Source organism: Sprattus sprattus (assembly GCF_963457725.1).
Source record: "Sprattus sprattus genome assembly, chromosome: 2".
Lineage (NCBI taxonomy): Eukaryota > Metazoa > Chordata > Actinopteri > Clupeiformes > Clupeidae > Sprattus > Sprattus sprattus.
Genome location: NC_137921.1, coordinates 16,926,129 through 16,943,628, shown reverse-complemented (window position 1 = coordinate 16,943,628; position 17,500 = coordinate 16,926,129). Strand labels below are relative to the sequence as shown.

The window sequence follows — 17,500 nt, the reverse complement described above, 5'->3', positions numbered from 1 at the left end:
TTTAGATTTTTTTTTTTGATGCAAAAAGGTGCATTGAACCAGGCTCCTATACAGGACTCCATGATTCGTTCCCAAAAAGGTTAATCTCAATTGGTAATGGTAATCTTGATGAAAACTTTTATCAAGGTAACTTTAATCCAAATGTCTAAAAAAACAGAGCTAGCATACACCTTTCCAGCCTCTTCTACACACCCTGGTGTAAACAAACCATGTTTCATTTCTGTGGATGTGCCACAAAAGTCTTGTTTGTACATTTCTATTTCTACCCTCTCCACTGAACATCGGAGTGGAGACTGGGCTGAGATTTCAGGAGTGGAGACTGAACATTAGGAGTGGAAACTGGGCTGGGATATCAGGGGTGGAGACTGGGCTGGGATATCAGGAGTGGAGACTGGGCTGGGATATCAGGGGTGGAAACTGGGCTGGGATATCAGGAGTGGAGACTGGGCTGGGATATCAGGGGTGGAGACTGGGCTGGGATATCAGGGGTGGAGACTGAACATTAGGAGTGGAAACTGGGCTGGGATATCAGGGGTGGAGACTGAACATCATGAGTGGAGACTGGGCTGGGATATCAGGGGTGGAAACTGGGCTGGGATATCAGGGGTGGAGACTGAACATCATGAGTGGAGACTGGGCTGGGATATCAGGAGTGGAGACTGGGCTGGGATATCAGGGGTGGAGACTGAACATCATGAGTGGAGACTGGGCTGGGATATCAGGAGTGGAGACTGGGCTGGGATATCAGGGGTGGAGACTGGGCTGGGATATCAGGGGTGGAGACTGGGCTGGGATATCAGGAGTGGAGACTGGGCTGGGATATCAGGGGTGGAGACTGAACATTAGGAGTGGAAACTGGGCTGGGATATCAGGGGTGGAAACTGGGCTGGGATATCAGGGGTGGAGACTGAACATCAGGAGTGGAAACTGGGCTGGGATATGTGTTTGGAGATGAGCCACCCAACTGCTGCCGGGAGCACTTAGAGGAGTCTGAAGACCGCTGGTACAACATCGCTGCCTCTTCTTCTCTCTCTCTCTCTTTCTCCATATCTCTCTTTCTCTCTTTCTTGCATCCTCTCTCTAGCTGTCTTTCTCTCTCTCTCTTTCCCTCTGTCATATTCCTTCATGATTCACTCCCACTTTTCTCCCCCCCAACTTTTTTTCTTCCACCCCTCCACACCTTCCACCTCCCTCAGCTCCTTCTCTCTATCCACTCCTCTCTCTTGTCCCACTTCCTTTTCCTTTTCTCTCTCTCATTCCCTCCCTCCCATCATCTCTCTCTCTCTCTCTCTCTCTCCTTCTCTCTCCTCCTCCCTCCCTCCCTCCCTCCCATCATCTCTCTCTCTCTCTCTCTCTCTCCACTCCTCTCTCTCATTCCCTCCCTCCCATTATCCCTCTCTCTCCCCTCCTCCACAGCCTGTGGTTGACTTATGGCCTGGTGAGGGAGTTACGTTGCAGATGGAGGCTGCCACAGCCCAAGCAGAAAACACGGCCACTCTGGGCGCTCGCCCCGACCAGGATATAAATAACAGACAAGTGAGGGAGAGGGAGAGAGAGAGAGATAAGGAGATGGAAGAAAAGATGGGATAGAGAGGGAGGGGGAGAGAAGGAGGGGTGGAGGAAAGATAAGGTGGACGAGAGAGAGAGAGAGAGGAGAGAAAATGGGTAGACTGAGAAAGGAGATGGGTGAAAGCATATGGCGTAAGTGGTGTGAGGGTGGGGGCAACGCATGTGTGTGAGATGAAAACGGTGTATGTGTTTAATAAAGGAACACTGAGACAGTAAGAGATGTGTGTCTGTGGATGTCTGCGCATGCCTTAAATTGTGTGTGCGTATGTGCGTGTGTGTATGGACATGCTTAGGTATGGACCTCTCTATCCTCCGCGCCTTCTCCTCTCTCTCTCTTTCTCTTTCTCTCTCTCTTTCTCTGTATGTGTGTTTGTGTGTGTGTCAATGCACTGCATGTTTGTGCATACCAAACGTATGTAGAGTATGCATGTGAAGGTGTGTTTGTATGTTGACTGAAGCCCATCCCCACCTTTATCCTCCATCTCTCTTTCACCCCCTATCTTTGCCTCTCCCCTCCTCTCCCTCTTGCTAAACATCTCTCTCTCTCTCTTTCTCCCTCCCTCCTTCCATACCTCTCTCTTGCCTGTGCCACACATGTGCATCTGAACTGGGCAGATGTGCTGTTCTGGGCCACCACCGTAATGAGAGCCATCTGCTCCTGTAATTCAATTAATAATGCAGGCCCTTTGTGCTATGTCTTAGCAGACCCACTCACGGCCACTACAGCGGGAGAGAAACAGAGAGAGAGAGAGAGGGAAGGGGGAGGGAGAGAGAGAAGGGGGGAGGGAGAGGAGAGAGGGATGGATGGAAAGACAGAGAGGGGAGAAAGGAGAGAGTGGGAAGGACCTTGAGAGACAGTAAGAGCAAGTGGAGGGGAAGAGGAGAGTAAGAGGAGGGGGAAAGAGATAGAGAAAGGGTGGGGAAATAAAGAGGAAAGAATGAGGGAGATGGTAAGAGGGAGTGAGAGGGTGGTGGAGAGTGAGCGAGAGAGATGGTGCGAGCGAAGAGGCCCCTCAGATTCAGTCTTGGCTGGTAAGGGGACCCCAGAGATGAGGCTGGGAAGAGAGCTGTTCCGCTCTTTTTCTCCTCACCCACTCCCTTCAATCCTCTCCTTGCCTCTCTTCTTTTGATAGAAGAGGAGAAGCATATTAGGTTTATTTTGTTGTAATCTCTTATATTGACGAGGGTGCTTGCCGTACTGACACAGACAACCACAACACAGAGACTACAGTCAGAAATGGTGGTTGAGCACTACACGCACTACACACTCGCACTGCATACAGAGACACATCATCACAAATAGATTGAGAAAGATTGACAGGACTATTGCACAGAATGGACTGCGCACACATTGAAAAAAGTATTTAAGGGCCAATATACAAACATATAGAGAGAGAGAGAGAGAGAGAGAGAGAGAGAGAGGAAGAGATAAAGATAAAGAAAAGGAAAACAAGAGATGACGAGGAGATGAAAGACAAAGGATAAGAGACAAACTATCTGGAGCACATCTTCACTTAAAGGTGACAAAGGACAATGGGCTCCTTGGGATTGTATTTTAGGTCACTGATAGCCACAACCGCAGCCTGGGTATGGACATACTCCACAGAGCACAGAGCCAAGCCCTGCGTCCCACGAGCCTAACGTGAAGACCCACTCTCCGCTCTTAGCAAAGTCAAAAGCATCATTAGCCAATCAAGCCCAAGCCCTATTCCTGTAATAGACCTTCCTGATGAATATCTGCCACTGATTTGCCTCCAAAAAAGCATTTGTGTGTGTGTGTGTGTGTGTGTGTGTTTTGTGACTCATGCAGCCATCTTGTTTTACATAACAAAGTCAAACTAGATTATGGCCTCCTTTGAAACTCGACAGCACCTGAAGCCTGCCCAGCTAATTAAGTCAATTGAAATTCATCAAAGAAATTAGCTGGTACAACCAATTACCCATATGGGTTACTATAACATCCATTTTTCTGACTGTTGCCTCTCAAGTTAACCCAAATGTGTGTCATGGAATATATCTCTCATATACATTCTGAATGTATCTCCAATATCCTGATTGTATAACCAGGATTCAGCATTCCTTTTTAGTCATCTGCAGTCCAGTTCAGTGTTAGCCTAACTAATTATGTAGCTCCTGGCTACATCATCTTTCATCGCCACAGTAGCCCAGACTAAAAGTTAAACTAACACTTCTTACCAGTCATATAATGGCACCTCTCGGTTCCATGTGCTGTGGCACTGATCATCCTTAACCACAGGCTGATGATCATAATGCATAATGCAACCCCACACTGTGTCCATATGCATCTCCTCTCCCCGGTAGTCCATGTGTCCCTTTTTTATCATCTCTGCTACAGACGAGTGTAGCACATCTTTTCCATTCCCTCCCACTAGTGACTAATGTAACACACGCTCACCTCCATTTATTTAGCATTAGCGCTCATCCACAGTGGCATATAGTAGAGGGGGATGGACACAGAGGAGAAGTGAATTTGAGGAGTGAATTTGGCGACCTTGGTGTCGTTAATGCCTCCTCTTCTAGTTGAGCTCCAAATATAGCACACCAGTATAGCTCACCTCCCCGTTCCCCCACCACCACCATCTGAGGCTTGCACCGTGGTACAGGCTTTTCGGAATTCCTTTAAACCAGCAAAGTGTTGCCACCTCCACTGGAGTGTGTTTTCCCATGGCTCAAAGTGTAACGTGGCAAAGCATGTTATCTTCCACTCCAATCCATCCCAGTGTAGCTTAGCATATTTTGCCCTGGCACCTCTACAGCAGCCAGATCTAGTTCAATTTTCCCATTCATTCCCACTGCGGCTGAATGGGATCTCTCAGTGTGTACTCTATAGGCTTCCAGAAGACAGTTCCTCTGCTTGACTTGACTGAGGAATGCCTAACGGTTCCTTTAAGGGCTTTTATAGTTTCTTAATTGGAGATTGTTTTGAAAGCTGACTGCCAGTAAAAGGCTCTTCAGCAAACCTGGCATAAGGGTTACATACAAGGTTTACCAATGGTTCTTCACCCAAAAGCTTAAAAGGATGTAAACAGGATTCTAACAGTAAACCCTTTGTTCCATCTATGGAAGTAAGTTCAAGAAGGTTATCAACAGTTCATTGCTACAAAACCCACAGCTGATAGGTATTCTACAAAAGGTTCAACAAAGAGCCCTTCATCAGTGGAACTTTTACATGTTTCCTTCCAAACAACCCTGTTCCGGTAAGGCTAAGCGTATCGTGCTTTTTCTCCTTCTCTCTCAGAGCACTCCTCGGTGAGGGGTGGTGAGGGGAGGTGTGGCCCAGAGAGGTGTAGTGATGCTGGGGGGTGTGGTGGCGGTGACTGGCTGTCTGGCTGCTCGTCTGGAGGTCTGGCGGGCCGCTCTCTTTCTCTCGCTCTCTTAACAGCACCCAGTGGGAGAGCAGCCACATGCCAACCCATCTGATTTATGCCTCGGCTATTCTTAGCGCCGCCAATTTGTAAAATTGATAAAGGATGGTACAACTGAAGTCGCTCGAGGACGAAGCGAAGAGAGACAGAGAGGGAGAGAGTAGGACCCCTTGGAGAATACCCCTCACACACGTTCACACTCAAACACACACACACACACATACACATTCTGAATGTTCTTTCACCAGATTGGGAGACAAACGAGTGACACACACACACACAACCGCACACACACACACAACCCCCCCCTTGCTGTCCTCTATCTGTGGGTGTCATTTCTCTCTTGCTTGACCTTGCTTTCCTGTCTCCCCATCTTGTCAGAAATGGCTTCTCTCTCCTTCTTTTTTTTACTCTTTGTGCTTCCTTTTCATCTGTCATCAGCAGAGCCTTTTGGTGTCTGTCTTTTCCTAAACACCACTGGACTCTCCCAATTATAAGGAGAATATGTGTGTGTGTGTGTGTGTGTGTGTGTGTGTGTGTGTGTGTGTGTGTGTGTGTGTGTGTGTGTGTGTGTGTGTGTGTGTGTGTGAGTGTGTGCGCCCATGCATATGAGTGAGTCAGTGTCCCTATCACACTAATGCCTTCTGAAGTCTGAGAAGATTAAAACAGGAAGTGAGTGAGTGGAGAGTGGGGTTCTAAGCCTGCCTGCTGGTGAAATGTGTTCATTGGTGTATGTGTGTGTGTGTGTTAGTCAGTGCATGCAGGTGTAAGTGTGTCCTGTGTGTGCTGTGTGTGTGTGTGTGTGTGTGTGTGTGTGTGTGTGTGTGTGTGTGTGTGTGTGTGTGTGTGTGTGGATTTGATATAAATATGTATACAAATATGTCGCCAACTTTGTGCATGCATGAACGTGTGACAAATTGTGTGTGTGAAGCATGTGGATGTGTGTGTGTGTGTGTGTGTGTGTGTGTGAAGCATGTGGATGTGTGTCTGTTTCTCATGTACTTCTACCATGATCACAAAAGCAGAGAGGGTTGTTCATGAATCTGTGTGTGCACGTGTGTATGGGCGCCATATGCACAGTGACAATGCATGTGGACTGTACTGTATACTTACAAGTTTGGCACAATGCTTTACTGTATGTTTGTGTGCCTGTGTGTGTTTGTGTGTGTCTATATTGTTGCATCTGTAAGTCTTATTCACCATTACAATGCAAACATGGAGCTGGATATTTGAGGGCACCCGTGTGTGTCTGTGTGAATGTGTGTGTGCCTGTGTGCGCCGTCTGGGTGTAGAGCCCACCATGGCAATTGTTTCAGACAGGCATGCTGGCAGGGCCTACCGAGACAAACACACACACACACACACACACACACACACACACACACACACACACACACACACACACACACACACACACACACACACACACACACACACACACACACACACACACTTACACACACACACACACACACACACACAAATAGGCCCCTGTCTGTTTAGAAAACCATGTGACAGACAAGACATTGAGCCACCGGTCAACAGCGATCAGCATCACGATCGCGGCCCCACCGCCTGAGTGTGTTGTGACATCGTACCTGCAGGCTTTTATGTAGTGTGTCATGTGTGTGTCATGTGCATGCACGGCATCGAACTGGCGGAGCATATCTGTAGGTTGCCCTGTGTGTGTGTGATTGTGTCATGTCAGCAGCATGTTTCTTGGTTGGGTGCAACTGAGGCTTACCAAGGAAGGACAAGCATAGCCATGGCACTATAGTAAGAACTCAAAGTCATGTTTAATACAAATGAAATGGAAGCATACTACACTGGGGAATATCCTGCATGAATGTACTGCATTTAACAAATGACCAGTTGTTAACATAGCTTAGCTATAAACTGCTCGGCTATAAACTACAGCTTTCTATTCCATTAAAGATAATATGGTTACATTTGATAGGCCAACTGACTTTGCTTGACTGACTGAAACACTGAATTGTGATCCACCAGCATACTGATCCTCAAGCAAAGGGACCTGATGAAACTGACTTAAGACTAATGAATCGTGTAATATATTTAATGATCCTGTTTATACACTGTAATCTGAGTTTCATACTTTTTGGTGTGCCTATTTGTGTGTGTGTGTGTGTGTGTGTGTGTATGTGTGTGTGTGTGTGTGTGTGTGTGTGTGTGTGTGTGTGTGTGTGTGTGTGTGTGTGTGTGTGTGTGTGTGTGTGTACTCACAGAGATGGGTCATGCACAAGGTCTTTGAGATTGATCCCACTTCGGTCTTCAGCAAGGTTCCGATAACAGCTATCACTCACTGGACCGAGAGAGAGAGAGAAAAAGAAAAAGAGAGAGAGAGAGAGGGAGGGAGGGAGGGGTAGAGAGAAAGATCAACCACATTAGCCTTAAATCAACATGAATGCCACGCCACATAAGTTATACAACATCACTGCATCAAAATAAAATTACCCTGACAAATTGCACCGCTGAAATTAGTCCAGCCTCTTTCTCCCTACCATATCCAGACACACACACAAATGTAAATAGTCTCTCATACACACACACACAAACACATCTGCAAATACTGTGTTCCATGGCAGCTAAGCAGGTGAAAGCCACATGAGTCATCAGTCAGTTCAGTAATAAAACCACAGACAATAGAGAGACAGAGAGGGAGAGAAGGAGGCAGAGAAAGAGGGGGAGGATGGAAAAAGAGGGGGAGGATGGTGGAAACGAGCAAACAAACTAGCAGACTGATTTAGAAACAGAGCGGATCACGTGACCCGAACAGGTCAACAGACGTGTAGAGACACCGCATGACGGCAACAGCAGTCCACCCAGAACCAAAAAAAAGCGCAAGAACCATAAGAATGGTGAGAATGTGACACATCAGAACGTGAGAACGTGAGAAAAGTCCAATGTCTCCAGCCCACTCTTCAGGATGACTCAGGAGAAGGCTGTCTCACAGAGAGGAGGAGAGGCACTCAAAGCCTCCGAGGTAGAGAAATCCCACAAGGCAAAGCATGGAGAGAAGAGAGAGAGAGAGAGAGAGAGAGAGAGATGCAAAGCACATCCATCCATTCCATACCGAAAGAAAGATAAAAGTGAAGAGTGATGAGCCTGAGGGAGAGAAGGAAGAGGAGGTGATAGAAGATGTGGGTATGAATGAGGGGATGAAAGAACAGCATGGAAAACAGAGAGAGAGAGAGAGAGAGAGAGGGAGAGAAGTAGCACTTCTTCAATATGAATACTGTTGCAATGATGCAAAAGACTGGAACAAAATGCAGCCACAGAGTTGGATGATTTCCCCAGTGATGGCATGTCTACACAGACAACCTGTTAAAGTCAGGAATCACTAACTTAATTTGACTTCTACCTTTAAAGCCCTACATGGTCTGGTCCAGACACATTCTGATCCGACTGGACGATTGTACGTTAGATGAGGATACAACTAGAGGCGGACTTTAAACTGAAACATTACCTGATAATAGTTCTAGCGTGTGTGTGTTGATATACTGTATATACTGTATATATGTCATTAGAAGTGTATGGATGTGATTAAACTATTCCTGTAGCTCAACTGGTAGAGACAGGCGCTAGCAACACCAAGGCCATATGTCTAAAACCCGGAGAAGACATACTGATGGACAGCAATGTATCTGGACTATACCTTACAGCGCTTTGGATAAAACAATATGCATTATGTGTAAATGTATATATGTGGAAATATAGTGAGATTAAGTATAGTAAGAAATCTTACGTCTACGGTCAAACTGGGTGGAGTGTTAATGCATACGCACATCTGTGTGTGCAGGAGGTCCTCTTACGTCTATGGTAAAACTGGGTGGAGGACAGCCTTTGTTTTCTTGCTCCAACCACTGCAGCTGCACTCAAACCCTCTGCTTTATTTCTTAACAAACACTTCCATGGGTGGAGAAGTGATACTAAAATAATATGACTTCTTATTTGACTAAAATTAAATATTCATCAAACAAGGGAGCCCAGGGGGAGCACTTTCCGTATGCACGAGTGGTGAAGCGGTAAAGCCTGCAGTGTGGCGTCCATGCACATATGAGAGAAGACTCCCTGATCAAGTAACGGACATGAGCCATGATCACAATGCATGCATTTTACAGCATAAACAGTTGTTACATAATGACATTGTGACATCCTGGTGTGTGTGTATGTGTGTGTGTGTGTGTGTGTGTGTGTGTGTGTGTTTGAGTTTTGTGGTACTGACCCATATTAAAATGAAATGCCTTACACAAGTAGCCTTCTTTTTTTGCATGTGAACTGTGAGTCTGTGCTGAAATCACTAACAAGATTTGTTGTACGTGTAACTGATGTTCCAGCCAGTTCTTGAATTTAGGCTGGAACAAATCATTTCAGCTAAATACGATCAGAAATTTGCATTCCTTCTTAAAATATCACTTCAGCCAAAAATAGACCTCTCACATTTCAGACGACATCTTTAAAAAAAGCACCAAAAATGTCTCTTGCACGTTTTTATTTGAAAAAGAACGCATAAAGATGTTCAGCAGATGGATTATGCCAGTCTTCATCTGGTGTTAACACTGGTATATTTAACCGCACTGTTTACTGCATAAATGTTCAGTGGTGTAATTGTAAATTGTGAATATTCAGCTGTGCTGGGTTAAATGACTGGAAGTCCACACTCATTTAGTTTAGGGTGAGGCTGTTCAGCTGTGTTTGGTTAATGCCAGTATGTTCAGCTGTTTTGGCTGATTTTAAATATTGTGCGTGAAATACCGGGAGCACAGAGATGTGGTACACCCCACACCAGCATAGACAGATGTGCGCCTTACACACACACACACACACACACACACACACACACACACACACACACACACACACACACACACACACACACACACACACACACACACACACACACACACAGACACACATACACTCACGTATGCACGTATGCACGCAGGCACGTTCACACACACACAAACAAGGTTGCCAAGAAAGGCAGGCAGCTTGCAGACCCTACACAGCTCTGGATTATGAGGGCATTCTTTCTTTAAGACTGCAGCAAACCCCCTTTGCTCTTCTCTGCTCTTCCCCCTCTCTCCCTCTCCCTTTCTCTCTCTCCTTGATCCCCCTTTCATCTAAAAATAGAACAGGCTCTAACCAACAGGAGGCTGCGGCCATTAGGAACCCACTCCACAGACCCTGACACTGCTGTTAACACACGGCAGCCCTTTCTCTCTTTCAGTGTGTGTTTGTGTGTGTGTGTGTGTGTGTGTGTGTGTGTGTGTGTGTGTGTGTGTGTGTGTGGTGGTTTGCATGGGTTTGTGTGCACGTGTCTACATGTGGGGTGAGTGGGCATGTATGTTGATGTGCTCACATGCGTTGTGTGAAGGAGCTTGCTTGTGTGTGTGTGTTTGGGGGGGTATGTGCTCATATGTAAAAAGGCAACTCCTGACGACACATGATGAAATGGCAAGTTACCTTCAGCAACACAGAAGATAGATAGATAGATAGATAGATAGATAGATAGATAGATAGATAAAGAGATAGAGGGAGAACTTTAAAAACTGGATATGCACTAGAGAGACAGGAAAGGAATGGTTAGTGGTGAAATAAAGAGAACGCTTCATGTTGAGAGCACTGAGGTATAAGGCGTGATATAGATGTCTTTGTCTTTGTGCTGAGGTATAAGAGAAGATAACGTGAGGGGAAAAGAAACTGAATGAAAGAAACAAAGAGGGAAAGAGAATGAGGGACGGGGGGGGGGGGATGGAAAGATGATGAGAATGATGGGAGAGAGAAGGAACGATAGAAGAGCTGGCTGCAGCTGAAACAAGCTTCAAAGGAATATTAATGTCACCCAGTGCTGGGGTGTGAGCAGAAGACAGGGAAAGGAGAACGACAACGACAGGAGAGGAGGAGGAGGAGGAGGAGGAAGAAGACGAAAGAGAGAGGGAGAGAGAGAGAAAGACGAGGAACCCCACCTATACCCCCTCCACACACACAACGCCCCCCCCCCCCCACCTCCCCAATCTACAACCTCCACCAACCTCCTCCACCCCCGAATTCCCTTACAAGAATAGCACAGGTTGCCATGACACCCCGGGCTGCCAGGCTTCCTCGTTTCCCATGGTCCCTTGCAGCCAGCAGGGCTCAGGAGTCTTACTGAGGGGCTCCGTCTGCTGATGAGCAGTGGGCTTCTGACGGAGATTCTACCACAGACAGATGAGTCTAGTGTGTGTGTGTGTGTGTGTGTGTGTGTGTGTGTGTGTGTGTGTGTGTGTTTGTCACATACCTACACTTCAGACCAACCCTGAACATTTTTCCGGCATCTCCTTCTCCCAGACAACGATCTTAACTCTTATTTTCCCATATTGCGTCTGTCTTGGTGCATCAGTAGGGCAGAGTATTTAAGTGGATGTGTTGATGTGATTTTTCCCGATCTAATCAGTTTAGATCTAATCAGTCCAATTGACAAATTCAGATCTATCAACTTCAACAAGCAGAACACAACTACATAAGCTCACACACTGTCACCATAATCTGATGTAAATTAATTTCCATGCTATTTATCCAGGACTGACACCAAGGCTAGAACATATGGGAAAGACTGCAGATGGGTCACAAAAGTGTCCTGGTGTCTTTACAAGTGCATGTGAAACATGTCTCTCGTCAAATGATCGTTTTTCTCTGTGCCTGATTGAGCTTGCCTGATATAATAAAACATATAAGTGAATGGTCACCCCAGAATGTTATAAAGGCTGACTCAGCCCTTGACTATTCACTGGAGTTACCAAGTGCAGTATGAATTGGACGCACGCACGCACGCACTCTCACACACACACACACACACACACACACACATTAAAGAAAGCCCAACCAGCTCTTTTAACATTAAACAGAAGCAGAGCACCACATAAGATGGTGGCAGGCTGATCCTGAAAGAATGTACAATAGTATACTGAAGTTGTGCAGACAACTTACACACACACTCACACACACACACACACACACACACACACACACACACACACACACACACACACACATAGCATGCACGCACGCACGCACACACACGCGCACACACGCACACACACCTTTCCTGGGCGCGTTGAGTGAGTGTGCGATGCCTGGGGCGGCGTGTGGGCTGGAGATCAGAAGAGACGGCTCGGCTAGTTTGGTGCGGGGCGGAGGGCCAAAGCAGTGTGCTGCAGCCAGTTAACCCCCCCCCCCCACACACCCCCTATGGAGGGAGAGGGAGGGGGAGGAGGAGGAAGGGAGGGAGAGGAGAGGGAAATCTGAGCTCTGTCAGTGTGCTCTCCCAGAGAGAGAGAGAGAGAGAGATGGAATGACGAGAGAAAGATAGAGAGAGAGGAGTGGAATAAGGAGAGATGAAGTGAGACATGGAGGGAGGGAGAAAGACTGAAGAGAGGTAAGAAGAATGAGGAGAATGAGAAAGAGATGGCACAGAGAAATACAGAGGAGAGGTAGTGGGATAGAGAACAGAGGAGGATTGAACGGAGAGAGAGGACAGAGAAAGATAGATGGAGAGAAAGAGATAGAATGGAGAAAAGTGGAGAGAGAGATGGAGAGAGTGATAGTTAAGAAGGCATGGATGGAGTGAGACAAAGAAAGGGGGAGATGTAAAGAAAAGAGGAAAGGAGGAAAATCCTTCCAAAGAGGAAACTCCTGTTTCCCTTTAGGTTCTTGAGCAATGCTCAGTGCTCAAACGTGTGTGTGTGTGTGTGTCCGAAAATATTAGATCTCACCAGTCAAATTGTCCGACTGGAATTTCTTAAAAATCCCGTCACCCAAAAACAATCGTAATTTGAGAATAACCCTAATATTTAGGCCTAAAAAGCGAACATGCACTGCCTTTATTATGTTTTAAAGGAACAGGCTATTATGCCGTTTGAAAGATATTAAACAACACGCATATGTTGCATTTTAAATAAAGGGCAAACCATCGGTTTTTAACAAGGTGCAAACTGAGTGAGACGGATCAAACAAGACCAAGCAGACTAGCCTTAAAAACTTTTTTCAGAGGCCAAACGCAACTGATGAGGGTGAACCAACTGATGAGGATGAACCTGTAATACCTGAAGCCATAGATGTTCGAACAGCTCCACCAGAGAAAAGGCCTAAGTGTCGGGCGTTTAGGTCGGAATGGAGTGATGAGTTCCCTTGGCTAAGGTGTGAGGTAATTGATGGTAACGATAAAATGTTCTGTTCGCAATGCGAAAAGATAGGATGACGCCATTGATTCACAAAAGGGTTGAATTATTTTAGAATCTCTGCTCTCATTGAACATAGTCAGAGCAATAACCATGTTGCGGCGCATGACTGGCTTATCATTAAAATGTCCGGGAAATGAAAGCTCTGCCGATCACTTTGACCAGCAACATTTTTTTCTAGCGGAACCTCTGTCACAGACACAGACACACACACACACACACAAACTTGTCTCCAGCAGGAGAGTGGACTGTTGGGGTGGATGTGAGAGTACTTCTCCAACACACGTGTAGCGCTTCATTACGGCCCTCTGATTCCCTTTTAATGGGCCTCCGTGTAAGTACAGGCCCTCAGCCACCTCCTTCACCTGCACTCATCCGCTCATCTGCCTTCCGCAACCCCTCTCTCTACCCCTCGTCCTCACACTCACTTGTTCTTTCTTTCCAACGGCATGCTCTCTTTCCCTTCTCTCCCTCTCTCTTGCTGTCCTGCTCTCTCAGACAGCCTCATCATCTCCTCTCGTCTCTATCCCTCTCTTTCACTGTCTCCCTCCACCTCTCATCCCCTCATCAGCTCTTCCCTTTCCCTCTCTCTCTCTCTCTCACTCATCCTTGTCAATACTTCATCTCTCTTTTTTCCTCTCTGGTATCTCTCTCTTTAATATTGTCTCTCCCCCACTTTTTGGAGATGATTAAAAATATGATTTCAGCCACAAATAATTAAAAAAACACCCCCTAGCCTGACACTCACCCACAGGTCGTCAAGCCACTGACCTCCATGTTGCCCACATACGCACGCACACACACACACACACACACACACACACACACACACACACACACACACACACACACACACACACACACACACACACACACACACACTTACACACCTTGCCCACACAGCCAAATTGAATTTGACGACCTATTAAAGGCTCATGGAAGATTGACAGGACAGGGTAACACACACTGAGGTTTTGATGCAAAATTCCTCTCATTGACAGGACAGGGTAACACACACTGAGGTTTTGATGCAAAATGAAATGCAATAGAAAAATATAAAATCATGAGTGTGTTTTACAGTTTCCCTCTCAACAATTAACAATTTCAACCTATGGAATATGTAGGAAAACATGAAAATAAAATGTTCTACGTTATCTATCCATTTTATGGACAACTTATCTGTTCCAGCACATTGTCTTACTTTAATTCAACATAAACAACACTATACTATGTTTTCTCACAACTCAGGTTTATTGTACAGGTCTATAGAGACATACAATCATATAGTGATAGACGGAGGTTCCCCAGAGTGGGCCTGTGGCAATAGAAACCCATCAAGGGAAAGCCTGCAGTGACTCCCATGGTGTGTCTGCCCAGATACCTAGATCATCACAGGATGGGAGCGTGAGCTCACACCTTCAATCTGCCAAGTACCACATACACACACACACACAGACACTTGCAAAGAAGATAGCTAGCCAGTCTGTGCAAGCATGCTGGTTCCTGAGCTCAGGCCAGACTTTAATTAGGCCATATGCCAAATGCCAGATCCTGTGGCGTTCCACTAGCAGTTGGCAGCAGACCTACCTGTTCAGCTCTGCAGCTTTACTCAAGACACCCCAACGACCACAGCCACCATGGTGGCGGCAAGCAGCTAGTTTACAACTTACTGCCATGTCATTACAACCATTGGATGGCCAATATTGTCCAGTGGGCCAATCTTATATTTAAACAGAGGCCTGTTCCTGTTTTGTGAGACAGCAGACCTTTTTCAGGTGCCCTGACGTTTGTAGAGGACAAACATTAAAGCCCCGTGCAGACGTGTGATCTGAATATCAGGATGCGGCTGTGCATCAGCAAAGAGAATCGATCTGCTTCAGCATGCAGCAGCATCCGCAGCACGGTCAGGTGAGCTCTTCCGAGCTTCCCCAGGTGAGGGCCAGGACGCCGACCCAGCACTATCAGCCGGGAGGTGGGGGAGGGGAGCAGGCGTGCCCTGACCAATGGGCTGCCTTATTGATGACATCACCGCACCGTTGTGTCTATTGGCTCTGAGTGTCTAAGGAGGTATCGGTCTCGGGGCTGAAGATCACACGTGTCCCTCCCGCCTCGCTGGTTGCTCGTGAGGAGGGGCAGGTGGATGGGATGAGGGGCGGGTGGAGGCTTTTGGCCATGCACCCCTTGTGGCAGAGAGTGAGAGAAAGAGAAAGATGAGGGAGACAAGGAGAGGGATCCAGTATTGCACAAAGACAAGCTGTTTAATTCCACGCCAGGGTAAATTTCCAAATGAATAACGGTTCCTCAGTGTGGAGGAAAATATAGTAACAGCAATAACGGCAGATAACCTAATCTAATATAAGCCCGCTGTATCTTAGCAACCTCGTTAATTCTGAGTGGAGCAGTGGGGTAGGCACCAGGGAAACACAGTATCCATTATCAGAGACACACCCAGCACACACACACACACACACACACACACACACACACACACACACACACACACACACCTTCATATGAGTACACACCCACACATTCACACCCACATATCTCTGTATAATGCCACACACACGCACACAAACACTCAAACGCCTGACCCTAGATACCCACACCTCCTCACACAAAAACACAAACATATAATGAGAAACATGTGCTCCCTATGTGAAGGTTTCATGACACACACACACACACACACACACACACACACACACACACACACACACACACACACACACACACAGATCCTGTGGCTTACAGTAAGCAGCCGGAGGTTGGGGGAGAATGGAGGTGGTGGAGGTGGTGGGGGATGGTGGGGGAGGGGGGGGGGGGCAGTGGGGGTGTACCGTAACAATGGGATCTTAATCTGCGGGCGGCGTTTGAAAGCTTCTCACTCTCCCTCTACAACACCGCTTCCAGATAAGATTTGAAAAATTGCTATTTATAACTGGGGAGGAGAGGAGCCAACCAACAGCGTGATTTTCATTTATTTGAAGTCAGATCTAAATTAGGGGGAGACTTACATAAAGGGAAGAAGAGGCGGGGAGAAGAGGAGAGGGGAGAGCTCCACCTGCTACTGCTGAGCCAGTGGGCCCAGACTCAGAGGAAGAACCCAGCAGGGCTACAACGCACAGCACGACGCACTGCTGTGCAACAATGCACACTGTAATATACGATAACGCAACACAATAACGCACAGAAGGGACACAATAACGCAACACAACATGAAACGCAAATCACAGCGATGCACACTGCACTGTATTATAATACAACACAGTGTCACACACCACACTTATAGCAGCTGACACTGCCTCAGATCCAGCAGTGAACAATGCCTTGGCATCAAATAGAAAGGTGGCTTACACAACAGGGAGCACAACCCCCCTGAGGTAGAATGTGCATGGACACTTGACACATCCAGTATTCCCAGGCAGCCAAACGTGAGTATAGCCCCTCAGGCAGCTCTATGGTCATCACAGAGATACAGTTCATCAGTAGCATGGACAAAGGCCAGGCATCACAGTCCCATTTGCCTTTCCCGTGCACAGTGAGAGCCAGAATAGAACACATTTTCAGCACCTTGGACAGCGAGCAGAGAGCACTGCCTTGCAACAGGTCCAAATGAAGTAGCTCAGAGAGCTCAGCCGAGCCAAGCTACACACATCCTCGTTAAATACATGTAATGTCGTGTCATTCAATATGAGATGACCACACACAGACTAACACACAGACAAACAGAGGTGCCCAAAAAGCTTACAACAGTTACACTTTTGGTGCTAAAATAGTGACACGATGGAATGGAATCACATCACACAACAAGGTAAAATATTTTTTTTTAACTAGGATTGTGAGGACAAATAGGGCTGTAGTAGATGCCAGTCCTGCTTCTGCAAGAGGAGAGAGAGAAAGGAGGGAGTGGGAGAGAGAGAAAGAGGGCAATAGAGAGAGAGAGCGAGAGAGAGAGATTGCCTACGTCTTTTACTGGTTCCCAGCAGATGCCAGCAATAAACAGGTAATTAGTGGTGTGGTTTCACGGCAGCAGCAAAATACAACAGGCTCAGATAATGTGCCGTGCAAGCACAGGTGCAATGAACATATCACGCCCCCACCCTTAAGAAGGCTGCTCTAAAGCAACCTGAAATGAATCTGACTGAACCAAGACAAAGCAAATGTGTATACAGAGCATCTGCCAAAACACTCTCACTTATACGTATAATTATAACTGCAAAGCTTCAGGACAAAACCTACAGGGCAACCAGCACCATTTTAGTAATGGAGTAGTGGAAGAGACACATTTCTAAAACATGACGGCAT

At 46.7% G+C, this 17,500-nt stretch overlaps 1 protein-coding gene across 6 annotated transcripts in view; it reads right to left on the bottom strand.

The window, feature by feature from the left end:
- Nucleotides 1-17,500, bottom strand: part of gphnb (gephyrin b) — a gene marked incomplete at both ends in the record, with an annotated part of 98,620 nt that overhangs the window by 57,294 nt on the left and 23,826 nt on the right. For all 6 annotated transcript variants that reach the window (XM_080833333.1, XM_080833334.1, XM_080833331.1 and 3 more), the window contains one exon: nucleotides 7,197-7,275. In XM_080833333.1, the coding sequence (XP_080689459.1) occupies nucleotides 7,197-7,275 (79 nt within the window). The remainder of the gene's footprint in view (nucleotides 1-7,196; nucleotides 7,276-17,500) is intronic.